Below are 27,092 nucleotides of genomic sequence, written 5' to 3' on the forward strand. Positions count from 1 at the left end.
TTTTTACACATTGGGTAGCAATACCTGTAGAAAAGTAGCAACACTTTTCACCCCACGTTAGCGAAGAATAGCAATATTCTCCGCACTCGGTGTCAGTCTCGCTAACGTGCGCAACCCTCTAGCTAACCATGGCTACGGCTGCCAACGAAGTTGCAAAACTCTGTCCCTGCGGCAAGAAAATTTCTGCCTGGGATACACACCCCGTGTGTGCGGCGTGCCTGGGTTTATCCCACGCTCAGGCCGCCTTGACACCCGCACAAGACTGTATCCACTGCGCGGCTTTCCCACGCAAGCTACTCCGCCGCAGGCTAGCTCGCCAGGCTAACCTGTCGGGCGGCGACCCTTTGCTGTGTGAAGCTGCTGCGGCGCAAGGAGATACTGAGATGCCCGATGATTTGGCCGCAACGCCAGGGCCGAGCTGGGCAGAGGCAGACCCCCAGCCCATCGCGACCGCTTTCCCGTCGCTGGAGGCACACGGAGATCGTGAGCTTTTCCCTGATGCTGGAGTCATCTGGGGAGGAGATGCCAACGAGGACGGAGATGAGTCGGCTGACTCGGAGCTCCTGCTGTCTGACGACGAGGAGGAAGATTCCACCTCCTTGGCTAGCAGCGGCTGGGCTGCAAAGCCCTCGGCTACCGGCGAGGTTGAAAAACCGACACCGCCGTCTCCCCTGGATCTCGACATGCAGGACATGTGCAAGCGCGCAGCTGCCAGGCTCAACATCCCGTGGCCCGCCGTACAAACGGAGGTTGTGAAATCTCGTTTTGACGGTAAGAAATTGCCTAAGGCGAAAAAGACGGGGAAGCATCTGTTGCCTGTTTTCCCGGAGCTACTCGATGAGATAGCGATGACGTGGAAAGCAAAACCTTACAGCGAGAAACACCCCATCGTGGGGAGCTCCCTGCTGGATTGTGAGGGGATGGAGTCTATCGGCCTCCGCCAGATGCCACAAGTGGAGCCGTTGGTAGCGAGCCATCTTCACCCGAAGACGTCTCTGTCCTCATCGGCTCCATCTCTCCCCTCCAAAGCAGACCGCTTCCAGTCTAGCCTTACAGATAAGTGCTACAAGGCAGCGGCTCTGTCAGTGAGAGCCCACAACGCCTCCTCTATGCTAATGGCTTATCAAGCTGAGCTGGAAGAGGACATGACGACTAAACCAGATACCACAGTGTGGGAAGAAATCTGCGTTATAACTGACCACGTCCTCCGCCTCCACAAGGTAGCCATACAGGCTACTGGGAGAGCCATGGGCCTCATGGTTCTTCAGGAGCGAGCACGCTGGCTCGGGCTCACCAACCTGACGACTAAGGAGAAAGAGGACCTCCTCGACACCCCTGTCGTCCCTCAAGGTCTCTTCGGTGCGGCTGTTACATCCATGCAGAAGAGATGTGAGGAGAAAAAGAGAGATGATGAGGCTCTGAAACTCTGCCTGCCGAGGAGGACCCAGCACGTCACTCCAGCGGCACTGCGCCAGTCATTCGCGCAGGCAACGTCTCGCCCGGTCCCCGCTTTCAGGATTCCCAAAGTGCCTAAGACGCAGGCAGCCCCCCAGGCTGCCGGGGCCCCTAAGAATCCATGGGCCCGGAAACAGTCTCCCCAGGCCAGACCTCAAGCGGTCCCACCTCCTCCCCCCGCTGCCGCGATCGTGAGGAGGAAGAAGCGGCCGGCCTGACAGCCTCTCCTCCAGGCGGGAGCGAACCCAGTTTCCCCCCTTCATGGGCCGCCCTGCCGCCTCCCAGCTCCGTTCCAGAGCCAGTTCAACGGGACATGTCCCACACAGAGTGCCTGACCCGGGCCGGCGTTCCTGTCACCGGACCCGCCAGAGGGAAAGAGAGCCAGAGTTCACAGTGTTGTTTCGCAAGCACTTCTTTCGTGCATTCTGTATTAAAAAAGCCCCGACACGCGCATCCAGGCAGTTTGCCGAGGGCGCTGTCGAGTGTTGCAAAACACATGAAAAAAATCAGACATGCAAAGAAACGGAGCAACGTCTGCCATAACGCAGCCCGTGGAGGCTCGCGTTTTCCCGGCTGTGATGATGCAGATGAGCCCGTCACCTCGCTCGCCTGTGACAGGGGTGGCGGGACACCGAAATGGCGTGTGTTTAGCGCAGCGACCACAAGAGGGCGCCAAAACGCCATCTTCGGTGGAGTGGCCAGTGAGCCCTCTGTCTCTCCACATGGAGAGCTGGGCCACCTGCACTCAGTCGGCATGGGTGCTGAGGACATTGGAGAGGGGCTACAGACTGCAATTCAATGTCGCTCCGCCACATTTCAAAGAAATCGTTTACTCTCGTGCTCTGGGCGAGTCTGCCAGTTTTCTCCTGGAGGAAATTTCCACCTTGAGAGAAAAAGGAGCTATAAGAGTTGTCCCTCCCGAGGAAATGCACAGCGGATTTTATTCAAGGTATTTCCTCGTGCCAAAGAAAGGGGGGAGGGGGATGAGAGCCATCCTGGATCTCCGTGCCCTGAACCGGCATTTAAGGACATACAAGTTCAGGATGTTGACGCACGCCTCGCTGCTACGGTTTGTACGAGCGGGCGACTGGTTCACATCAATCGACCTGCGGGATGCTTATTTCCACATCCCCATATATCCCCCACACCGGAAGTATCTGAGATTTGCTTTCCAGGGGATAGCATACGAGTTTGTAGTCCTGCCTTTTGGTCTTTCACTGAGCCCGAGGGTGTTTGTGAAGTGCACCGAGGCAGCAGTGGCCCCGCTCAGGAAAAAGGGCATTCGGGTGGCCACATACATCGACGACTGGCTGGTGGCAGCCCCAACCCACCAGGGGGCGACTTGTCACACAAACGCTCTCATACACCATTTGGAGAGTTTGGGTTTCCAGATAAACGTGGAGAAGAGCACATTGACGCCAACTCAATGCATTACTTTCATAGGGCTCAGCCTAGACTCCCTCCGGGTGAGGGCTTTTCTGTCCCCGGAGAGAACGGCAGTCATACGGTCTTCCCTAGCACTGTTTCGCAGGGGCAACACAGTGACCCTCAAACAGTGCCAGAGGCTGCTTGGTCTGATGGCTTCCTCTCTAGTGGCGATAACACTGGGACGCCTGCACATGAGAGGCTTTCAGCGCTGGGTGGGCTCGCGGGGACTGGACCCTCACCGAGACGGCCACCGTCGCGTGAGAGTCTCCGCAGACTGTTCACTCGCTCTCCGCGAATGGAAGAGGCCAGGTTTCTTGTCTCAGGGCGTCGCCATGGGGGCAGTTTCAGCCAGGAAGGTGATTTCCACGGATGCCTCTCTTTCGGGCTGGGGGGCCACCCACGAAGGCAGGACAGTGAATGGGGAATGGGGCCCTCACATGCGCTCCACCCACATAAACTGTCTGGAACTGCTGGCAGTTCACCTGTCGCTAAAACACTTTCTCCCTTGGCTGAAGGGTCATCATGTTTTAGTGAGGTCGGACAATTCCACCGTTGTGGCCTACATCAACAGACAGGGGGGTCTGGGGTCCCCCAAGTTACACACACTGGCACACAGACTGATAGTCTGGAGCAGTGTCCACCTGCTGTCACTGAGAGCGACTCACGTGCCGGGGATCTTGAACTTTGGAGCAGATCTTCTCTCCAGGGGCAACCCGCTGTATGGGGACTGGAAGCTTCACCCAGAAGTGGTGAAGCAGATCTGGCTGCAATTCGGCCAGGCGACCGTGGACGTTTATGCATCCAGGGAGAATGCTCAGTGTCCCCTATTTTACTCGCTGCACGATCAGAGAGCTCCACTCGGGGTGGATGCTCTGGCTCACGAGTGGCCGAGAACCCTTCTCTATGCTTTTCCCCCAGTGGCCCTCATTTCTCCAACTCTGGCCAGAGTGAGGGAGAGAAGTCACTATATGATCCTGATAGCCCCGCACTGGCCAGGGAAGCACTGGCTGGCGGAGATTTTTCAGCAGCTGTGCGGCCCACCTTGGCCGTTACCACTACGCAGAGACCTCCTGTCTCAGGCACAGGGGGAAATATTCCACCCCCACCCAGAGAGGCTAGCTCTATGGGCTTGGCCCGTGAGTGGTTTAACCTGAACACAGTGGGGCTCCCTCATAGTGTTATCGATACTATTCAGTGTTCTAGAGCATCGTCCACTAGGACGCTATATGAGCACAAGTGGCGTCTGTTTGAAAGCTGGTGTGTAGAATCACAGACCATCCCTTTTCAGTGCTCTGTGGCTGTGATTCTGTCATTTCTTCAGGCCCTGATTGATAAGGGTAAAGCCTTCTCCACCATTAAGGTGTATTTGGCGGCGATTTCGGCCTGCCATATTGGTTTTGAGGGGAGGACTGTTGGCCAGCATCCCTTAATATGCCGTTTCATGAAGGGTGCACGGCGTAAATTGCCTACATCTAGGCCGTTGGCTCCATCGTGGGACCTTCCCACAGTATTGGCTGCGCTCTCCTGTTGCCCATTTGAACCCCTGGAACAGGTTGAGTTAAAATTTCTGTCCTTGATCTATTAATTGCCTTAGCTTCTGCTAAACGTGTGGGAGAGATCCACGCTCTCTCAGTGCATCAGTCATGCATTCAGTTCTCCTCGGATAATACGAGGGTCAGTATGCGGCTCAACCCTGCCTTCGTCCCGAAGGTGGTCGGCACATGTTCCCCTATAGAACTGCCGGCTTTTTGCCCACCGCCTTTCTCCTCAGAGGAGCAACAGCGGCTGCATACCTTGTGTTCAGTCCGTGCTCTGCGCATTTACATGGACCGAACCCAGAGTGTCAGACAAAGTGACCAGCTGTTCGTGTCCTGGGCTAAACCACATATGGGAAAGCCGGTGTCTAAACAGCGCCTCTCCCATTGGATAGTGGGAGCGATTGCCCTGGCCTATACTAGCAGGGGCCTTCGGCCCCCTGCTGGCTTACGTGCGCATTCCACTAGAGGTCTGGCAACCTCATGGGCTCTCTTTAGGGGAGTTTCAATTCAGGAGGTGTGTGCGGCTGCATGCTGGACCTCACCTCACACATTTGCTAGGTTTTACAGGTTAGATGTGACGGCGCCTAACCTAGCGCATTCAGTCCTCAGTGCAGGTTCTTCCCAGGTGGGGGCTTCTCACCTGTGAGGTGCTGTTGGGGACAGTTGTCTTCTTAACAGGCATGTCTGGCAATCCGGGAGTCAGTATTTCTCCCATAGTGAGACACGAAACGAATGCTATGAAAGAGAACTTAAGGTTATGTATATAACCCCGGTTCTCTGAGTAGCATGAGTGAGTGTCTCACCAGACCGCCCTCCTTGCTATGGAAGCGAGGAAGAGGTGGGCTTGTTTTGAATGACATCTGACGCTATGTCAGGCTATTATATAGGGAGGCACTAGCCCCTCCTGACATGGGCGTCACCTAGCCAGCCTGTAAAGGCTGGCGTAATGGTATTTGAGCTTCTGATGAGGTCACGCAGGAGGCGTTCCCATAGTGAGACACTCACTCATGCTACTCAGAGAACCGGGGTTATATACATAACCTTAAGTTCTCTCTGTAATGTAGAGTCTGCACCTTGCTATATAAAACAACTTGAGATGACTGTTGTTGTGAACTGGAACTGTCTAATGAGAAGTGAACTAAATTAAACCACGGGGTCATTAAATTAGCTTTATGTGTTTTTGGTTGTTCCTAACAAGAACATTTAAGTGGAATCAAATGGAAAAATCTTCAGTGGGGGGGACGTGTCCTCCAATAATGGCCAAACAAGGCAGGCAAGCCAAAACTAATGAGCTCCAACGCTTAAAGTGAAAACGGCAAGCAATGGTATTCAAGTCCATGGCACAAGAACGGGGCTTTATCAAGCTGCAACTGCTCCTCAAGCATGATTAAATTATACATTAGCAACCAAGCCGCGGGGAATTTGGACTTAATTAAATTCTTTCCAGAAGGCATCTAAAGAGACTTCATAAAGGGTTCATGAACTCTTAATCTGAACTCCTAAAGGGCATTTTCAGGAACAGGGAGGTTTGTTTTTTTATGCGTGAAGTCTCCATTTGAGCACTGCTGGATGATTTCATCTTTCGAGGGACAGGGACACACCAAGTCAGTCAACTAAAAGCTTGAATGTTGAAACAGAAAAAAGTAAAAAAACAAAACAAAACTGGGAATGCCTGAAGCCTTCTCTGAATCTTCATGACCAAATAAATTATTGTGGAGCGGAGAGAGGCACCCGCGAGCAAACAGAGAGGAGGGATTATTTGTAGAGCAAACAAAGCTAAATGTGTCTCAGTGATAGGAAAAGTGAGGCACTGGCTGTTGGTGTCACTGCCTCACAGGGCAGCGATGAGCTCATCCTAGAGCTCTATTTAAGGAGTGTTTGCTGCTCTGCAGGGGATTGGCTGAAGTTACAGACACCAAGGAGGACATTTTTCAATTCAATTCAAAAAGAAACAAACTGGATTTCTTTGCCATGTTTTATTGAAAATGCTTAAAATACTTTCTTTGCCATGTGTTCAAACAAATGCTTGTGCCAGTCCAACTGTGAGATTCAGTTTCAGCCTCTTCTCTTTGATGTTGTTTCACTTTGGCTACATTTCATGCTGTCACAATGTAGCTCACGGTGACTTTGGTGTCCTTTGTTATGCTTTTGGCTGCTTAGTTGACACACTTGTTGAATTTGTGGACATGGACTTGCACTACTGTCAGTGAACGTCAGGAAGTATGGGCGTTTTCACACCTATAGTTTATTCTGATCTGAATCAGTTGATGAGTTTGTAAACTTTTGGCTTTTCCCTGTTATTTTGTTTGTTTCCACACAGAGAAAAATTCAAACTCCACACAAACAAAAAAAACACTTCACTACAAACCAAGAAACTGTGAGTACAAGAAAATAATTATTAGAATATAATGTGTTAAATTTGTTTAGATCACAGTAATAAGGAAGGATTTGTCTCTGTGTTTCAGTTTGGTTTAGCTGTGGCCTGAGAGTGTGTAATTTAGAGAGAAAAGGAATTTATTGACACTGGGGGTCTGGTGTCATAAAAGGAGACAGGAAGCTACAGTTGGGGGTTGCTGATGCTGATGCTTGTACCTTTAATAAAAACTCATAATTGCCATTACTTAGAAGCAGGGTTGCAGGAGACTCTCCACCTTATCTGTAAATGTAAGACAATGGCCCAGTGAATGCAGAGTGGGGGTCTCAATATTTGTAATATGTTATTTCTGTTTTGTATGTTGTGTAGAGGAATTTGGTTTAACTTGGGTGAGATTACTTTTATGACCCCCAGGAAGTACGCATACAGAGACACACACAAACAGTGCTTTGACTGTCACGACGCACCCACACTTACATGCACGTTCACTCACGTGCACACACATACCAGGTATCCGCACACAGTCATTCACGTGCACTCACAGGCACATGGGTACGCGCACACACAGGCACTCACGTGCTCGTGCATACACACAGAGACAGAGTTTGGAGCACACCGTGGGGGATTTATGATAGGGCTGCTACTATAAAGCTGGATGTGACTAACAAAGAGGTGAAGATTTTGCAGAGGGACACCGGCCTCGTCTTCCCTTCTAGAAGTGCATGCTTAAATAAAGATGAATAAAGATTTTGTAAAAATGATTACTGAGTTCCGGTGCCGTTTTCTGGATTCCTCGACGAATAAAGAACCGGGGCAAAACTGATTTCGTAACAGTTTTGGTGCCGAAACCCTGGGATTCGCTCGAGGCCCAGAGAGGATGAATTGGCAGAGCTGAGATCGTGAAACGAGGCGAACAGAGAGCTAGCTCACATGTCACATTAAAAGGTAAGCACGACCTGTTTATTTTCGAACCGTGCATATTGTTTAAAGCCTAAATTATCTGTTCGCCAAGTTGAGCGTATCTCAGTGTAAATTCACTCAGTAGTATAAAGGGGCGGCTAGGTCCGTCCCGGCACGACTAAAGCAAGAGACTTTTTTAAGAACTCCAAGTTGATGTTTAGCGTGCCGCCCAGTGCGACTAAAGCAAGAGACTTTTGTTAAGAACTCCAAGTTGATGTTTAGCGTACTGATGAGAGCGACTAAAGCAAGAGACTTTTGATAAGAACTCCAAGTTGATGTTTAGCGCCCCGTAAGAAAATCTCCGTGCGTTAAAGCAGGAGACGCTTGTTATGGATTAATAGTATCGGTGTTTTATCCGAGGCGGTGTGTGATCCGTCTTAGTTATTAGGAAAAAAGTGGCGGTGTGTGATCCGTCCTCCGTGCGTTAAAGCAGGAAACGTGTTACTATTAGTTAGAAAGCGGGGCTGAGAGGCCTCGTCGCCGGCTGAAGGCCGTGTGTGTCACGGGTTTGGTTACCCCACCTAGTCTCGGACGCGGGGCTAGGACCTGTGAGGGCAGGAGATCCAGGGTGGTGACCTGGGGACTCGTGGCTCCTTAAATAACTAAGTCGGGGAGAGGTCCCTGTCACAGTCTGAAGTATGCATAAAGCAGGATCGGTTGCTTTCGCCGGTTAGATTCCGAGCTGAGTTGAACCAGTGCCTGATGCAGAAGGAGGACTGTGTTGTGTGTGTGAAAGCGCCGTTAGAGTCGGCGTCTCGTCTGAAGTACGAGAGTCAATTAAAGTAACAAAAATAATTTGTGTCTAAAAGTGTGTGTTTGTGGTGTGCAGAAATTGCGGCAGGAGGCCGTGTCGCGAATTGTTGCAAACTGTGAAGTCAGTTGGGGGGTTTAATTTGGTTTTATTTTTTATGGGGAAGAGAAACTGCGGTATCCAGTCCGTGGCGCAGTTTCAATGATTCGTGAGGCAAATGTGGCGCGATCTGAAGATCGTGAGCCTAATTGTCCTAGATAGGTTGAGGTGTACAAGAGCGGACGGCACCCGCTCTTTGTTCTGATCAGGGCGTTGTCCTGAATCAGCAGAGGTGTCTTGCAGAAAGTTTGAATGGGACTGCGAGAAGCATGAGGTGTGTGTGAGCCAGCCCCAGGGGGCGGGTTCACAGGTGGAACAAAGGAGGAGCAAAATGTGTGTGTGTGAGTGAGAGAGGAAGAAAGGTGGGGGCGAGTGACCAGCCTGTGAGTGTGTGTGAATTACTTGATGGCAAAAAGGGAGACAAAGCAGATTAGTTGATTTTTGTGAAATAATAACAGTTAAGAAATCAAAGTGATCAAATAGGAGAAAATGAACTAAAGTAATTAAAGAAAAACTAAACAGTGGATTAGTGTTAAGGTAATGATAAATAAATTGATAAAATTAATAGTGACATTTAAAGGTGACCAAGTATTCAAGGATGAATAGAGAATTTGATTGCTGACTGCATGAGAGCTGTTGGGGTTAAAAGAGAATGAGGTTGGAGGAGTGAGTTAGCAGGTTAATGTGTGGGTGTAAAACAATGGGGTAAAAAAAAAAAAAAGAAGATTCTGGTTTGAACAACCAGTGATCAGACAATAAATTTAGTTGTTAATATAGTAAACTGGGAGATGCTTTCTGCCTGATTGGTGCAGCACAAGTAATTTACAGTATGAGGGAAATTTTGTTTTGGTGATAACATTTTGAACTTTCATGTCTGTTGTCCTGTCATCTTAGTAGGTTAATAGCTGATATGCAAATTAGTTGATCGTTCTTAGATTAACGACAGGTGACTGAATTCTAGCACGAGTGAATGAGATGTGTTGGAGCTTGTTGGAGTGGAGACTCTAAAATACTGAGTTTCCTGTTGTGATGTGCGAGTGAATCCTGCACCCAGATACACAACTCTGAATACATGAGAACAAACTTCTTTTGTGAAATGCATGACAATATGTCACATGTTTTATGATGACAGGGAAAGAGGAAAACTAAATAAAATCTGTGGCCCAAGTGAGTAAAAAGCACAAACTGACTGCTTAAGTTGGAAAATTGTGAAGGGATCTGAAACACTGTGAAAAGAAATATATACAAAATCACACACACAAGCAGGACATGCATTAACCCTACTAACACAAACACAAGAGAGCTCATGAAGATTAGACAGCATCTTAAGCATGTGAGTCTGTTTATCATCTTGTCCAAGTCACCTCGTGTGATGCAAAGATCAGTGGACTCATAGCACATTAGTTAAAGATGATCAATTAATAGCAGAGAGGTGTGTAGGAAAGGCAGCTTTAAGAACATGTCCTGCTGGAGATGCAGCTCCACAGACATCCATTAAACCTGCCTAATAACACAAACACACATGCAATGAAAATCAGCTTGTTATCTCTCATCAGTGTTAAAATAGTGTAAATTTAACAGAGACTTGTTATCAAATGCTGAATTTATCCAGTGCTGACAGTTAACTCTCTAGGTTGCAGGACAACATTTTAATTTTTGTGGAAAAAAGAGAAAGAAAATGATGAAAACAAAGAAAAATAAAGAGTGTGGAAGTGTGAGTGGGAAATTGTCTCCAACTGGGGGAAGCAGTGACACTACAGGTCAACTTCTTCCCCTGCTGGACACAAAAGAAAACATAAGTTGGAGTGTTGTGGGTGAAAATAATCAATAACAACATCAAGAAGATTTTTTGTGTTTGCGGTTAAGAACAAATAAAAATTTCATTTTCGGGGTTTAAAGTTAGTAGAGTTCAAAACAAAATAAGTGGAGATCTGTTGCTCTAGGAGTGATGAAAACATATGCAGTCACACTGAATAATGAAAGTCTCTCAGTCTGTCGTTTACAGGTGGGAAACGGACCTGGATCAATTCTCCACGGGCAGCAGTCGCAAGAAAATTATAGGTTAAAATCATTAGAAAAAAAAAAAGAAAAAGAAAACACCCAGCCAGAATTTTTGGCTGAATTGTTTTGCAGCTTCTAGTCCTCATCCTGAACAAGCAAGCTCCAAGGAAGCTAATCTCTCCCTGAAGACACAGAGGGCAGTTCCAGAAGCACGAGGATGAACATTAACAGAAGAAAGCAGTCCAAGAGACAATACCAGAGACCTGAGCAGAGAGGTCCAGCAGCACTATGGGCAAACGACATCAGAAAGAGAAGGTCCGTCATCTTGATTGGATGAATGGAGATGCGTTTCCAGCAAGCTGCAACTTCACGGTGTGTGAAAGACTTTTGAGAAGATTGTTGGACTTTGACACTTGCCATGTTTGGAGCAAGATGGCAATGAAAGAGACAGTGGGAGCATACATGGGACAAAGCTGAAGAGAACTGACTGCCATTGGACAGCAAAGTGGGAGAGGAGAAAGGAGCAGGTGAGGACAGAGGAATGCTGTTTTAGTGTGGGGAATTAAATTGGGTTAGAGAATCCAGGGGAGACAAGCGACTGCCTTGAAGTGGAGGATTGATAAAGTGTCCAGACCACCACAAAAGGGGGAGGAAGACAAGCACTGAGGTATGCGAGAGTACTGTTAGAGTAACTGGAAAGACAACACCACACATGCACCTGATATGCACTACAGAGGATACAAAATCTTACATAAAGTGTCACACATCAAAAGAGGGTATTTGTAGAAGGGGTTAATAACACACAGCGTGGTTGCCAATGGAAACCTGCAAGCACTTGGGGTTTAGCTGTGCCGGACTGTGACAGAGATTTTCATTTAGATGTTTCTGAAACAAAATTTGGAGTCAATGGAGTTTTGTTTCAGAAAAAAGGGGGAAGGTACATAAAAGGACACACAGAAATAGAAAATGTATTAACCTGACAAACACACACACACACGCAATCAAGCTCATTAGAATCAAACACAATTTTAAGTAGGCAATACTGTTAGCATCATCCTGTCTGGTTTATTGAGTGGGTTGAGAAGTGATTCATTGACAACTGAATTAGTATTATTTTGGGGAACAGAATCTTGCAGTCAGAGTTTAAATGAATAAAACTAGCAGATTTTTTGTTTTTTGTTTTGTTTTGTTTTTTGTTTCTGATGTATGGGGAAGGTTTTACCATGGCACCAAGTTTTAGATTTGGTGTGTTTTCACCTATTAGAAAACATTCTGGGACAAGTCCTAAGACTGGGCTTCTGTATTTTTATTTAATTTTGTTTTTCAGTTTGATCTGTTATTTTTATTTTTATTTTGGACAGTGCATTGGGAGTTTTGTTTGACAGTTTTGTTTGATATTTTGATTTTATTTTTTGTTTTGAACAAGTGCACTGACTTGTGTTTGTGAATTTCTTTTCTTTAAGCAGATCTGCACGACGGGAATTGAAAGCGTTTTACAACATGTCGAGAAAACCGTTGTAAGTGAGTTTCTCCAAAAAATTACAATTAGAAAATGAGTCCCTGCCCAAAAAGGATTCACCGAGGCAATCCGATTTAAATTCTTCTTTTTCTTTTGAAATGACGTCATTTTGCTGTGGGTGGAAACGAAATGCGACGATCGATTCCACTACCAGCAAAGAATGAATGAATGCATAAATGAATGAATGAATGAGTGGAAAAACTGACTGACTGGTAAAAGCTGACAAAACTGACAAGATTTGACCACTACTCAAGGTTAACCTCCACCTAGACGGGACAAAAGGGTGGATGAATTTATGTGTGTTTCTTATATTGGAGCAGGAAGATGACAGCAGCATCCTAGGTTGCGTGACGATTTAACCTTTAAATGCCATTTTCTGTGTTTGTCAATATATTAGGGGTGTGTTATTCATGGGCTTGTGCGCAGCGTTAACATTTACATTTCTTTTCTACAGCAGGATTAACTTTATGACCTTTTTTATAGCACCTCTGGAACCTGTTGACCTGTGCCTGACCATCAGGATGATCCTTGTGTGTCGTTAATATTTGTTTTTCTAAGAGTGCATGTAGAAGATTCAGCAGAAAACAGACAAGTGACATGAGAAAACAAATAAGAGATGCAATGTTAATGGAATAGTTTAATATGGGCTCATTAGCTGGCCACTACTGAGCTCAGATTAATAAAATGAGTGGAGTGACATTGTTTAAGGAAAGTTACCGATTAAATTGTGGAATAAATTGGGATGATTCATGATTTGGGACAGATTATGACAATAATAGTGATTTGATGATTTGAGAAAATCTACACATGACACTTGTCTTTTACGCTGAATACTTTATTACTCTTATGATCTATAGTTGGTTGAAAATGTGAAGTTTAATTGAACAGACGTTGTCTTCCAGGATACAAGCTGCAGGTGGAGCTGGGAGTTAAATAGGCTAAACATGTAATTGCCGACTAATGTTTTTACACAGGGTTACAGGTTGGAGTGAAGCTGCTCCAAGTGTGAAACCCTGGAGATTGTTTTAGGGAGACTGTGCAACATTCTTGTACATGTCTCATTGGGGAGTTGACACATGGCGGAAGCCATGTGGCGAGAGGAGTGTCATTTTAATTTGCAGATGTCGTGAGGTGCCATGACGAGAAGGAGCGACTGAGGAGAACGTCCACAAGATGGGAGCTGAGGCAAGGAGAGAGTCCTCAGGAGAATCAGAGATCACCTTCAGCACAGCAGACATCGTACAGGAGACCGTTATGAGGAGACTCTGCACAGCAACATATTAAATAAAATGAAAGAGTGTCGACGTTGACGTTGAGGAAGACAGCCAAGGTGTACGACGTGCTCTGCCTTAAAATCTTCAGTCGCGTTGGAACGTGAGAATCGAGAGATGGAGGGAGCGTGCCAAGCTCCAAAAGTGACAGCACAGAGGAAGTCCAGCGATGGAATTGTGATTCTGTGAACAGCACAAATGATTTGATGCTCTGCAGGGAAGCCTTCAGCATGGGAAGAGATGTAAACAGACAAGCCTTTCATCTAAATTTACATCATGTCAACTTCTCTAGGCTGGTTAAGGGGAAATTGGAGATAAACGGTAGTGTGAGGTGTGATAATTGTTGTTATTGTAACTGTGATTTTTCTTATAAGTGAATTGCCCATAGACAGATCTGAATCCATTCCGGCGACTCCACCATCACAGGTCACGGTGAAGCAAACCAAACACAGACGACATGATGCTACTTTTGGGAAATGGGGAGAGCTTAGATGAACACATTATTAGTAACAGATTTAGAGTATTGTTGATCTGCCATTGGGCAGATCAAAAGAGGGATTTGTGAGTACAAGAAAATAATTATTAGAATATAATGTGTTAAATTTGTTTAGATCACAGTAATAAGGAAGGATTTGTCTCTGTGTTTCAGTTTGGTTTAGCTGTGGCCTGAGAGTGTGTAATTTAGAGAGAAAAGGAATTTATTGACACTGGGGGTCTGGTGTCATAAAAGGAGACAGGAAGCTACAGTTGGGGGTTGCTGATGCTGATGCTTGTACCTTTAATAAAAACTCATAATTGCCATTACTTAGAAGCAGGGTTGCAGGAGACTCTCCACCTTATCTGTAAATGTAAGACAATGGCCCAGTGAATGCAGAGTGGGGGTCTCAATATTTGTAATATGTTATTTCTGTTTTGTATGTTGTGTAGAGGAATTTGGTTTAACTTGGGTGAGATTACTTTTATGACCCCCAGGAAGTACGCACACAGAGACACACACAAACAGTGCTTTGACTGTCACGACGCACCCACACTTACATGCACGTTCACTCACGTGCACACACACCAGGTATCCGCACACAGTCATTCACGTGCACTCACAGGCACATGGGTACGCGCACACACAGGCACTCACGTGCTCGTGCATACACACAGAGACAGAGTTTGGAGCACACCGTGGGGGATTTATGATAGGGCTGCTACTATAAAGCTGGATGTGACTAACAAAGAGGTGAAGATTTTGCAGAGGGACACCGGCCTCGTCTTCCCTTCTAGAAGTGCATGCTTAAATAAAGATGAATAAAGATTTTGTAAAAATGATTACTGAGTTCCGGTGCCGTTTTCTGGATTCCTCGACGAATAAAGAACCGGGGCAAAACTGATTTCGTAACAAAACCAAGTGAGAATGTTCAGTCTGTCTCATTTGCCAGATGTGTTTGGGGCGGGAGCAACAAAAGTAGAAACAGGAACAGGGTGCTGTGTTTGGGATTACTGGAGAACTTTCATTCATTTCACGTCTACTTGCTAACCTGTACAGACCTTTTCTTTGTAGAGGATGATGTGCAAACGTGACTACAGGAAGCTTTTTAGCTCAAACTTGCAAAGTACAACTGGTAGTTGGTTCAGATGGAAGTCGGATTACGTTCACACCACAAACAAACCACTTTGGAGTCCACCTCCTCCAAAGGGTCTTGGTGTGGTTGGTTTTCCACACCTTAAGGTGATTTCTGTGTTTACAGCTGCACAAACGAACTGCACCAAGGAGAAAAATGAACCAGTTTTTCATTTAAACTGACTAAACACCACAGATGTGAAAACACCCTGTGAGACATTTGTAATATTATAAATATAATATTGTGCTCATGTCATTGGACATATGTTACTGACATAAGATATTATAAACATCTGAGTATTTGACTGTAAATGAAGATACACTCTATAGACAAAGTTTTGGGCCACACCTCTTAATCTCTGGATATTAAGCACCCAGCCGTGATCTTACAGAGTTCACTGCATTTCAGTGGGATATTATCTACATCAGGGGTGGGCAACTCCAGGCCTCAAGGGCCGGTGTCCTGCAGGTTTTAGATCTCACCCTGGGTCAACACATCTGAATCAAATGATTAGTTCATTACCAGGCCTCTGGAGAACTTCAGGACATGTTGAGGAGGTAATTTAGCCATTTAGATCAGCTGTGTTGGATCAAGGACACATCTAAGACCTGCAGGACACCGGCCCTTGAGGCCTGGAGTTCCCCACCCCTGATCTACATCAATGGTGACTGTGTGGAGAGGATCCCAGTAACACCAAACCTGGGAGCTTCATGGTATGGGTTTCCATGGCAGAGGCACTCCTGTCGGTGTAGTGTGGAGGTGCCCCAGATCTTTTTGTGTATGTAAATGTAACCTTTGGATTTAAAAAGGGAAGAAAATGCTGACGTGCTTTAAACCAAGTATTTAAGTCTATTTAAAAATGACTTTACTGCACATTTGATTTATGACCCCAGCAAACACTTTCTCGATAGTATTACAGTCAGTAGTTTCAGGTCCTGTTGATAGCGACAGTCTAAACACTGAACCTCAGGCTTAAAAATGGGAACACAAACCATGGGCGACATTACGCTGGCTGCATGCCTCTCTTTACGATATTGTCATATTTAATTTGCATCTCTGTCTCGTAATTAAACTGGAGAAAACTGAGATATTATGGAGCCAGAGGTTTTCTCCTGAGTGTAAAAAAGGTGCAGTTTAGATTTTAATTTGTCTTGCTAATGTCATTCCTCAAATGAATATTTACCACGAGTCCTTTCATATCTGCTAAAGTCCTGGAGGGGTTTGTGGGAACATGTGAATGCCGATTTAAAGCCGAGTACCTGTGCTGAGTTGGTGTTGGTCTCCGTCTCTGGGACGTACGGGTAGTGGATGTAAAACATGTCATTGCGGACCATCTTCTTCCTCATTCGGCAGGGCCCCTCCGTCATTTCCAGCATAAACTTGTCCAAGTGGGAGCCGATTGGCGGGCCCCAGAGGCCTCGTTCACGCAGCAGCTCGTATTCGATGGATGCCCACTCCTCCGTCACGTACTTGAGGGCGTTCTGCTGCCGCTGCGAGACGGAGAGGATGGATGAAGCAAGAGTGCGGTGAGTCACTTGAAAAAATACTGCTATGAATTATAAATGTCATGACCGCAACACTGGGCTGTGAAATGTAGCCGTACAGAGTTTCTGTGTGGTCCTGCAGTCACATCAGACTGCACTGTTATAGCACACTGGTTTGTGCTGACGCTGTGGTCATCACAGAAATAACTTAAGGAAACTTTACAAAAATAAACTTTGTGCAAAGTTGTTCTTAACTTTTGCACAGGACCAACAGAAAGTTTCCCACCTGGTAACCACATGTATGGATGCAGGATCTGTGTGATCACAGCTTAAAACCATCCAGGATGAGTACAAACACTGAACTAGCAAGCGTGAGTGCAAGGCTGTTATAGCTAAATTCGATGTGTTTGTGCATTTACAGAAACCAATAAAATAACTTAAAGCCTTCAGTTTTAGTTTATCATCAAATTTGCTTTTACAACAAGCACATCTGCTGAATGTTTACTGAGAATAGGAGGGCAGCGTGGCTGTGAGTCACAACTTTTTACAGCTGCTCTGAACTTTGTAAGGTGCTCATTGAGCAATAACTGAAAAGACTGACACAAATTGTGAAAAGAATAAAAAGTAAAAACAAAAACTACAAGAAGAAAATCATCTGTGAAAACTAGTTGAAGAGAAATCCAAAACAAAAATTACATCTGAACTTGTTTCCATATGAAACACTGTCATTTATTTATTCAGTAGCCTGGAGTTACTGCACCTTACATTTGCAAACTTAATGATCATAACAAATCTTGGCACATTGGGAGTTGAGATGCACTACCTCTTGATATTCCTTGTATTGCATGGCCACCAAGTCCCGGACAACAGCGATGTGTGTGAACATCCACTGGAAAGTCTCCTGTGGACCAGAAATACAAGCCTGTATTTAAAGCGCTCAGACTCAGAGAGTACACGTAAGTAAGAAATGCTCGTGTGTATGTGTGTGCTTGTTGTTTTCTGTGTACCTGTGCAGACAGGCTGTTCTTATTCAGGCTGTTCTCCTTCTTGTTGCGCCGGACGCCGGTCAGCTTGGAGAGGCCGAAGCCGCTGCTGACTCTGGACAGTTTGGACTGAGTCGCTGGTGCCACTGCTTCCCCACGACTGATGTACTTTTTCTCATGAACTGATTGGCAGAAAAGAGAAAAGTACATTCAGTTTTTTTTAACCTTGTGGTTATCTTAGCAGTCTGCTGTTTACAGTAAAAGAAAACATGTAAGTCGATGACAGAGGGTGTTAATGTGATTTTATTACTGAAGTTAATCTGTAAAATTCGTGCTTAGTCTCTGTGTTCCTAAGGAAAAATGCACATTCCCTGATAGGAATGATGCAACAAAAATCTCCTTCCTCTGTTTGTTTACTGCAGCTGCCCACAGTTTTTTTTTTAAAGATGTCGACTTGTCTGCAAACACTTGGCATCTACTCTCTGATCTGTGGTGAAACTTAAAAAAAATAATCAGACTCAAACTGGTAACGGAGAACGTTTGCCTTCAAAGTAAAAGTTGCACCACACTGCCAACTTATTTAACAGTCTGAGCTGCACTTTCCACAGCTTCACTGCCACACTACAGCGAGCAGCCTGCAAGTGTTTGTGGATAAGTCTGTGTCTTCCATGCAAAATACAGGCAACTGTGGCAATCACTAGCAAACAAAGTCATTGCACGAGGTTTCTGGTCCAGCACTGTAGACTTCTTAGCCACTTCTGACTGCCGGCAACCTCCAACAACCACTCACCAGCTGGTTCCTGAATACACATTTTCCTCTCTCTCTCTCAGTCTGTGGGACTGAGGCCTGACCTGCACTGAAGCCAGTGAAAAGCAGAGGTTTCCCTTACTTCTACACAAAACAGATGTTCGACAATAATTGTAGAAAATCTGAAAAGTCTGAACTACTTTGATCTGCTGTGGGTTCACAGTTTTGGGCATGTTTCACATCCACAGCTCTGTGATGCAGAAGTTCAGCTTTCCCAGCAAGAGCACAACTTACTCAGGATGTCTCCAAGATTTAACTAACAAAGAAGGTAAAGGGGATTTTGTTTGAGGGACAGAACAAGTATTTACAAATTTTAGTTTAATCATATCTTCTCTGAAAAATAATGCTCCTTCTACAACAGATATTTCATAAGTGCTTAGCAAAGGAAAAACATCTTAGGGCCTTTTCTACAAATTCAAAGAGAACTTCTAACAACATCTGGTTGCCTGCCAAAGAGCCTGGATCAGCAGACCGAGTCAAAACTTTGGCTGGTGGATGACAGTCATTTACCAATCTGCTTACATAAGCAATAGCTTAGCCAAAAAGACAACAGATCAGAAAATAACAGGCTCTGTCTGCAGGGCCGTGGGGTTAATTTATTTTGTCAAACAAAAAGAGGCTGACCTAGTTATCTCAAGGTTGCATGAGCAACACTCAGCTACTCAAAGCAGAGAAAAACAAAATCTGAGCTTAAGTAGGGAGCAGAAAGACTGTGTACTTATGCCTCTGCATGTGTTTTTCACAGTGTTACTCACCCAGGTGGTTCTGCCAGCTCTTCAGGGCCGGCTCTTCCAAAGCGGGACGGGCTGTGGCGATGTCCACGTGTCCTCTGTCATTGCAGGGCAGAGACACTTTGAAGATGTCCTCCAGCATCTGGCGCTTGCTGTGCATCAGCTCCGTCCACACACGGTTCACCGCCTTCAGCAGGAGCTGCCGCCCTGCAGAGGAACCACAATAATGAGTTTTCCTGTCTGTTTTTGTGCAGAGCAGTTGTAAAATTCCTTTGCAACACATAAAATATTCATTAAGCTCTCCCTCCATCTCTGTCTGTAATTCACCCACATTCACCTCCTCCACAAGCACAGAACAGAACATCTAAACACATGCCGCACCACAACATACAAAAATACAAGTGTTACACCTCATCGACTTTCTGGGTTATTTTCACAGCTGATATATGAAGAAGAGTGTTTCTAAGGCAAGAAGAAACTCATTGGACTTTAAAATTATGAGTGAGGGGACTGATCGCTAGTAAAACAACTGCAGGAGACGTTGCTCTTTCAGACAGATCTGTTCATGATCATCTGTTTTGCTTGTCATTTAAATACTCCATATCACTGTTAATCATAGCTGGGCCTAAATGATTTATAAAGTGTAAAGAAACTGAATTTATTCTGTTATATAGAGGATGTGTCACACAAAAGAGTGACAACAGTATCTGGGCAGAGGTCATCAGGGTCACAGTGGTTCTGCACACAGTCACACACACTTAAACACACGAATCTGTCTCACCCTCGCTGACGTCGTGACTGTGCGTGGTGTCAGACTCGTTCTCCGTGGGCATCATGACGTGCCAGGTCGTCATCCTGGCCTCCGCCTCCAAACCGAAGCCGTCCACACTACTGCACACAAACACACACACAGGAGCTAAGTATCATGCTGCCCTGCAGAGAACTGAGAGGAGGGTTTGATTATTTGGCTTCTCCATGGCAAACAGGTCTGATCTCTGCAGTCAAACACAGCGCCGTGTTAGAGAAGGTTGTGTTCACGACATGGCTGGACATCCAGTCTGTCCACACCTGCTGCGGTTTGAGGGATAACATGTTGTTTTTTTCCCCAGAACCAGATACATTCCCTGCTGTCACAATCCACCAGCATGTGAGCAAACCTGACAAAGTCCAGGTTTCAGAAAATAAACACAAGGAGGTGTGACCCGGCGGTAATTAGTTATACAAACATTCCTGCGGGGGAGAGACTCAGATAATCTCACCGAGTTTAACTACAAGAACGGCAAAATAGCAAACAAAATAAACACACGATGCAAACTTTTCTTCTGTCTTCTGTGCAGAAAAAAAAGACAATGATTTGTGTTTTTTTCTGTTTTCTAACCCTTTACGTCATTGTCCTTTGCAAACAGAAGCTGCGACATAAATGTAGAAAACGTGTTTGTTGATTATTTATTCCATGCATAATTCAGCTCTTCTGTTTTATCAGGACATGTGGACAATCCAGAGCTCTTCTACACTATGAAATCTGTTGAACACCTTTAAGTGTGATTCTGAAAACATGCTAAACATTCCTATTTTACAGTTTATTTAAAACAAAAACCAGCTTTTAAATCAAAGTATCCAAATAAAGTACCATTTGTGTACAGTGGCCACAACCAGCACAGCTTTAAGGGCTACGGCAGCACAAATAAAGCAATCAGCGCAACAAACTGGCAAAGTGACAAAAACAAAGCAAAATTTCACTAAAGCCCTTCATTAACATGTCTTAATGCATCTCATCTATGTGTGTGTTTACAACCCAAGAATATTATTACTTTTGACCTTTTTCTTTACAGGATTTACCACTGAAGTATATTATTACTCAGCCTAATATATATTGAAAGAATAATACAGGAAAGAAAATTTAGTTCAACGTATGAATAACCAATATCAGAGTGTCTACACACACAGCACCTGCTGGTGTGATAGATGCACTTCTATAGTCTACTGCTATTAATCAAAGTAAAAAGCCTACAGCAGCCTTCATTTAAAGAACGTACCTCCCGCTGTGCAGGCAGATGAAGCAGTGAGCTAGGCAGGCCACAAAGTCCTGGTCGTGGTTGCCTGGCCCGAGCACCAGGTTGCGGTTGACGGTCAGGACCCGCAGGGCATCCAGCAGGGCCACCTGCTGTGCTACCGTCTTGTGGGGTCGGCAGAGCTGGTAGAGCACCGTCCGGTTCAGACAGTGGTAGATGGTGTCGAGAGAAAGTCCCTGCGAACGCCTCTTAGACTGGAGAATTTGGAGCGGGAGGAAAACAAGCGAGAAGCAGTTATGGCTGTTTAATGCTATGAAGTGCATATGAATAAAGCTGCTGAGGAAATATTTCTGCAGAAGCAGATTTGTGTTTGTAACGGGGCTAAACTGAGTTAGGAATGCAGAGGATTGTGAACGTAGCTTTAGTATTGGAATGTTGCTTAAGGGCCTCAAAGGCGCCTTTATTTGAAAAGCCTGCTATTTATAAACATGTGTTTAGACTCAAAAAGCCAATACCTTTTAAATCAATACTCTCATGTTCATACTCAAGTGTGCTCTAACAGTACGCTCCAGATTTTGGAGCTTCCTGTTTTGTGTTAAAGCAAAACTGGGAGAAAACCAGTTTTAAGCCTGAAACAGAAAAAGTCTTAAAAATTGAAAAGGAATATTATTTACATAGAAAACCTCTTTTCTAGTCTTACTGACACTTTACTCCACGCTGCTCACATCCAGACAAATACATTTGGGACTGTTGGAATAAACTGGAGCACCTGGTGTTCACTCACACACCTACAGGAAGTACCACACCGTGTCACCCATCACACATCTTTTCCTTTTAATCGACCACTTTGTTAAGGAGTAACTCCAGCTGGAGTTTCTCCAAAGAAAATTGAGTAGAAAGTGGGTCTATTCCAAAATGACTGATGAAATTAATAACAAATATATTCCAGTTCCAAACTGTGCGCCTCAGGATGAAATAGATGGCCATCGAATCCACCGAGGGATATTTCCAGGATTCAGGGACTGCATTATGGCTCGAAAAATGAATTACTGAAAATAATCTGCTTATCTTCTCAGCTGCACAGCAATGTGTCCACAAACCACCGCATAAAAGGGAAGACAAAGTCCATGCACGACTCTTTTTACTATGTTGCTAAAAGCATTTCCATGTAAGCATACGGATGGGGTACCACTGTAACCCTTATTTAGAATAACAAAACAAAGAAGCTGAATCTAATAAGCAGCAAATATAAGAAACACACCTCAGCAGCCAAATCTCATTTTGTGCCCATCTCCTACCAAAATGAGGCCTGCAGTCTGGGGGACCCCGTCTATCTGATTTGCTCCAGCATCACTTTGCACTGGTTGCATTAACTGCAAGACGACTAAGAAGGACTGTTTTCTTTCTTATTCCAGTTCAGGCGTCACAGACGCCGTCTCTCTGCCTCCGGCCTCTTCAGGAAAACGTCAGTCTGACAATGCAGGCTGCTCCCAACAATACAAGCTTTACATTATGCTGTGTTTGTGAATCTAATGACTATTAAATGTGTGTACAAACCAGACAAAATACTAGTGCCTCCAGCTACACAATGTGAGTACATAAAGGGAGGGCGTACGCTGCCTTAGACAGACAGAGACTTTTCGTTTGTATAACATCTGAATACACTGGATTTATTTGGGTGAATCTGTCTATTTTGGACCATCAGCTGACAAAAAATAGCCTGAGGTCATTTTGCTTGTACCTGTCCAATGAGCTGCACGATGAAGTCCACCACGAGCTTGGAGTCCTTGTTGAACATGCCCTGCCACAGCTTGTCCACCACCCGCTGGGTGAAGTAGAAGACGTTGTTGACCAAAATCTGATAACTGCCCCCGCTGCTGAGGGGCAACGAGGCATCTTCGCCTGGAGAGAGAGCAGAAGCCAGAGAGTCAGTCACACATCTGTTAGAGGGTTTACAGATTATACTACAGCTATAATTTCTGTATTTTTCATATTATTTAGCTGGAGATTTTTTATTTCTGACCAGTTTAATTATAGTCTTTTATTGCTTACATTAAAAAAAAAAATCAGTGTTTGTTTTAGATTCTGATGTTTGACTGCAAGACTTAAGAAGTTCAAATCAGCACAAAGACACAGTACATATGACACAGTAGCATACACATCCCAGTCTCAATAAACAGATACACTGAACCTTCCTTATACCGGGGATGATGGCGAATACGACCAAAATAAGAAAAATAAAAGAGTTTAAGAAGGTTCTCTGGTTTTGATTATTTCAGTTAACATTTTTTCACCCTTAGTTTTTATTAACTATGAGCTCACTGACACTGCCTGATGGAGGTGCAAGTGAAAACCTGGTTACACCTGCCAGCTACGCAGTTCAAAGTCTGTGTGACTTCTGATTGGTCCCATACGAGAATAGAGGAAGTGCATGCCTGATGAATACACAGGACATGAGCGGGCGTCGCGCTGGTCTGTATTTCCAGGAGTAAGGAGGTCTCTGAAACAGACGGCCTCACGCTGCAAGCGTTTCCCCCTCATTACAGTAGAAACTGTCCGAGTGTGAAAACAGCAGCTTTTTAAAAATGCATTACATGATTGAACAAAACTAAGCATCTCACGCCTCTGTAAACAGATATTACCTTTGAGATTTAGCAGAACAGTGTGCTGACAGGAATATGGGCTTTATTGATTTTTTTTGTGTTCTAAGGAAACAAAGAAAGGTAGGTGAGATGATTTTTGCTGTCTCACATTTTTTGAAGCGCACAGATTTTCTTTTCTTCCTCAGATAAATGTGGGACGATACTCTAAACACAACAGAAACTGCTGAAGGTGCTTGCAGATCTCCGGCCTTCACATTGTGATTTGCTGACTCATGATGCCTCTATCACAGTTTTTTTCAAAGCCAAAGAAAGAGTTAAGCTGTCCTGCAGCATGCTTATGTACAAGAACAGGATTTAAGCAATAAGAATGGACCTAATGAGCAGGGCGTCCGAACTAACTGTAGACTCCAGGGAAATAGGTGAGAAAGTGCCATCAGTGATAGTGATGATACATTACACCCCTGCCTCTAGTTTGGAGGTGAGAGAAGGAACCAAAACTTTAGTCTGCTGACCTAGAAGGACATCAGCAGCCAGTAGATGCTCCATGACGCTGTCCAGGATGTTGGACTGAAACTCCTTCTGCTGAGTTCTGGTGGAGCGCTCCGGGGAAGCCTGAAAAAACCAACATAAAGGGAAAAGTAAGCAACAGCCATGTCAGAGTGTTTCCTATCCATGGATCTAGAATGTGGGTTCATGTCTGTGTTCTTACCTCCAGCAGCATATCAATGATGGGTGTCTGCTTGCTGGCTGGGGTCATGCAGAGGTTGTCCATGATCAGAACCCTCATGAAGTCAAAGACATATTTTTTGGCCGGGTGGTTGGTCAGGGACGTCTTGGAGCCCACGTTGCAGTATTCAGACTGGCTGCGGTTCATGCCAGAGTCCCCAGTGAAGGCCTTGAACTCTTCGGTGGGAGAACTCGCTTCATCGTCCAAATCAGTGACCTACAAAGAATGTGACCTTCATCAAGATCATCTTTCATGAACAGATCATTGTTTCCTCCAAGTTCTTGCTGCTCTGACTTGTGGAAATCTTAGCCATACATCTTAATTCAAAGGCTAGCACACTGCAGCTGTCCCAAACACCTTTTATTGTGAGGAAACAAACTGGAGAGCAAGATAAGAGTGCCCATGGCTCAGAAGGGCAATAAGTTACAGTTTTACAGAGTCTGAAGGGATATTTACAGGGTATCAGAACATGTGATCACAGCAAATTAAGCACTACATTTTTGTGGAGAGGAAGATGAAACGCTACTAGTTAGATATTGGAGCAATTTTAGGTCAAGATTAGATTTTCACTGCAAGTTCCTCCCTTGTGCAGAATTTAATTTCTATTTCGAGTTGCTTAAGTGAAAAAATAAAGGACAGACTTACCATCTCAGAGTACGGTCTGATGTTGAAGGGAAAGACAGCTGCTGCCAGGGCACAGAGGAACTCTGGGCTGTGCCACATTGGTGCAAGGTCGGACACGTTGTGGTAAAGGTATCTAAAGAACTGCATGAGTGTTACTGGGTACTCCCTGAGCCAGGAACCTTCCTCCTCTGACTGCCAAGGCTGGAAAGAGACAAAAGATGCAACGCAATGAAACCTGGAGAAGAATTTCCATTAAAATCTCAGCAGTTTAACAGTTCAAATCTCAGACTGATGCAAAAAATAAATAAAAAGTCTTTTCAGAGCAGTTATTGACACTAAGCCCACGGGCGGTCTAGTGAAGCTTCTCATGCAGGGGATGAGCACGCTACATTGGTAAAACACTTATTTAGAGCATCTACTACTGTAGAGGAAGCTGGAAATAACCATTGTGACACAGAAAAAATAAATAAATCAAGAAACCAACGTGTCTGAAGGTTTTTAGAGGTTCTCACCAGGTTAAGCATGCTGCGCAGCATGGCCAGCAGCAGGAAAGCAGCCTCAGTACAAACACTATGGATAGAGGCCACCACCGTCCCACTGGATGCCGGCACGCCAAAGATGAAGGTCCAGATAGAGTCCAGATCAAACTGAGAGAACAAACACAGACGCTGGGGTAACTTGGGTCACACAGATACATGTAAATCTAATTTAACTAGTCCACTTTTTTATTTATTCATTAGCTGGTTTGACAGGTCAAATTCAGGTTTAAAAGTGAACCCATTATGCTCTTCCTCATTCAGCGTGGTAATCCCTGTGTTGCTTCTGCTGTCTTAGCTCTGTAAACCTTCTGTTTGAACAGGAGATCGGTGGGGCAACAGAGGGCCGGCTGATTCAAAGCACTGGTCCTCTCACTGTTGGCTGGGTCCCACTGGTAAGATATAAAATGCATAACTGCGGAGTGGATGACCTGAGGGAGTACTCCATGGCCAAGTATGAGATAAATAAGGATAATTCTGAACTGTGAATCGTGCAAAGTTCCTTAAAGGGTCAGTCCATCCAGCCTGTGATGGTTATCCGAGTTCGGGTTAAAGGGGCAACCATCTAAGCAGAGATGCTCAGACTTCCCTCTCCCTGCCCACCTCAAGCTCTCCTGGGGGGACAACGAGGCCTTCCAAAGGCAGCCCAGAGACATAATCTCAATCTAACCCTCCACCACCTTTTTCTGTCTGAGAAACACGGCCTCAGACTTTGAAGTGCTTCTTCAATGAATTCAATGAAGTCCTGAGCAGCGACTCCAAGAATCCTAAATTCACTGACACTGTACTCTGGCCTGAAGGTGCAGGGACTCTATAAAGTCCAAGAATAAAAATCTGGAGCTGGAAATGAGCAGCATAGGTCCACTTTAAGCCCTGAGGCTAACAAACGTGTTTAGTTATTATTATTAAAGAAGGTTGGGTATACTAACATGTACCTGCAGGCTGTCTGGGAGCTCGATGACAGGCTGCTGCAGGAAGAGAGCCATGAGCAGGAAGTAGAGTTCGGGTACGTTGGTGTGTTTGGGCAGCAGTGTCTGCAGAACAGGGAATCCTGGGAAATGGCAAGCGTCCCGGTTGATCTCCCGCAATGTGGAGCGCCCGCCGGCACTGCGACCCACGTTGAATCCTAAAAAGAAAGTTGAGAGAGTGAATTTTAAAAATAAAGCACAAAGGTAAAAGGGTGGCACCCTATGACTACTGCACCTACAGGCAGCTCTACATGCAGGTGTAGTGCCCACTTTTGGGTTTAATGAAGCAAAGCTATGAAGGAGATGGCTGCAGTAAAAATCCAGGACTAAACTAACACAATCAATCAAAGCCAAACAGATTTGTTACACTAAAAGAAAAACTCCAAATCTGAATAAAACTAAGGACTTCTACCTGATAGCGCTCATTCTGTTAGAGCACGTCTCTAATGGGGAGAGTTTCCAGAGCTAAAGCAATGGTTCTCAACCTGGATGTTTGCAGGAGTGTTATGGTGTAATAAATACAAATAAAAGACAGAAGTATTATGGAAATATTAAAGCAAACATCAACATTTGAAATTATTCCAGGCTGGTAAATCCAGTTTTGAAGAAT

At 45.1% G+C, this 27,092-nt stretch overlaps 1 protein-coding gene across 9 annotated transcripts in view; it reads right to left on the reverse strand.

The window, feature by feature from the left end:
- Window positions 1–27,092, reverse strand: part of wdfy3 (WD repeat and FYVE domain containing 3) — a 130,356-nt gene that overhangs the window by 19,783 nt on the left and 83,481 nt on the right. For 8 of the 9 annotated variants that reach the window (XM_063490048.1, XM_063490049.1, XM_063490050.1 and 5 more), the window contains 12 exons: window positions 26,444–26,640; window positions 25,491–25,625; window positions 25,000–25,179; window positions 24,337–24,570; window positions 24,140–24,239; window positions 22,766–22,926; window positions 21,049–21,278; window positions 19,794–19,903; window positions 19,037–19,219; window positions 17,498–17,655; window positions 17,314–17,391; window positions 16,266–16,496 (listed from right to left, as the gene is read on the reverse strand). In XM_063490048.1, the coding sequence (XP_063346118.1) occupies window positions 16,266–16,496; window positions 17,314–17,391; window positions 17,498–17,655; window positions 19,037–19,219; window positions 19,794–19,903; window positions 21,049–21,278; window positions 22,766–22,926; window positions 24,140–24,239; window positions 24,337–24,570; window positions 25,000–25,179; window positions 25,491–25,625; window positions 26,444–26,640 (1,997 nt within the window). The remainder of the gene's footprint in view (window positions 1–16,265; window positions 16,497–17,313; window positions 17,392–17,497; window positions 17,656–19,036; window positions 19,220–19,793; window positions 19,904–21,048; window positions 21,279–22,765; window positions 22,927–24,139; window positions 24,240–24,336; window positions 24,571–24,999; window positions 25,180–25,490; window positions 25,626–26,443; window positions 26,641–27,092) is intronic. The other variant, XM_063490047.1, reaches the window with a different exon arrangement.

The sequence above is a fragment of the Pelmatolapia mariae genome, linkage group LG12, assembly GCF_036321145.2.
Source record: "Pelmatolapia mariae isolate MD_Pm_ZW linkage group LG12, Pm_UMD_F_2, whole genome shotgun sequence".
Lineage (NCBI taxonomy): Eukaryota > Metazoa > Chordata > Actinopteri > Cichliformes > Cichlidae > Pelmatolapia > Pelmatolapia mariae.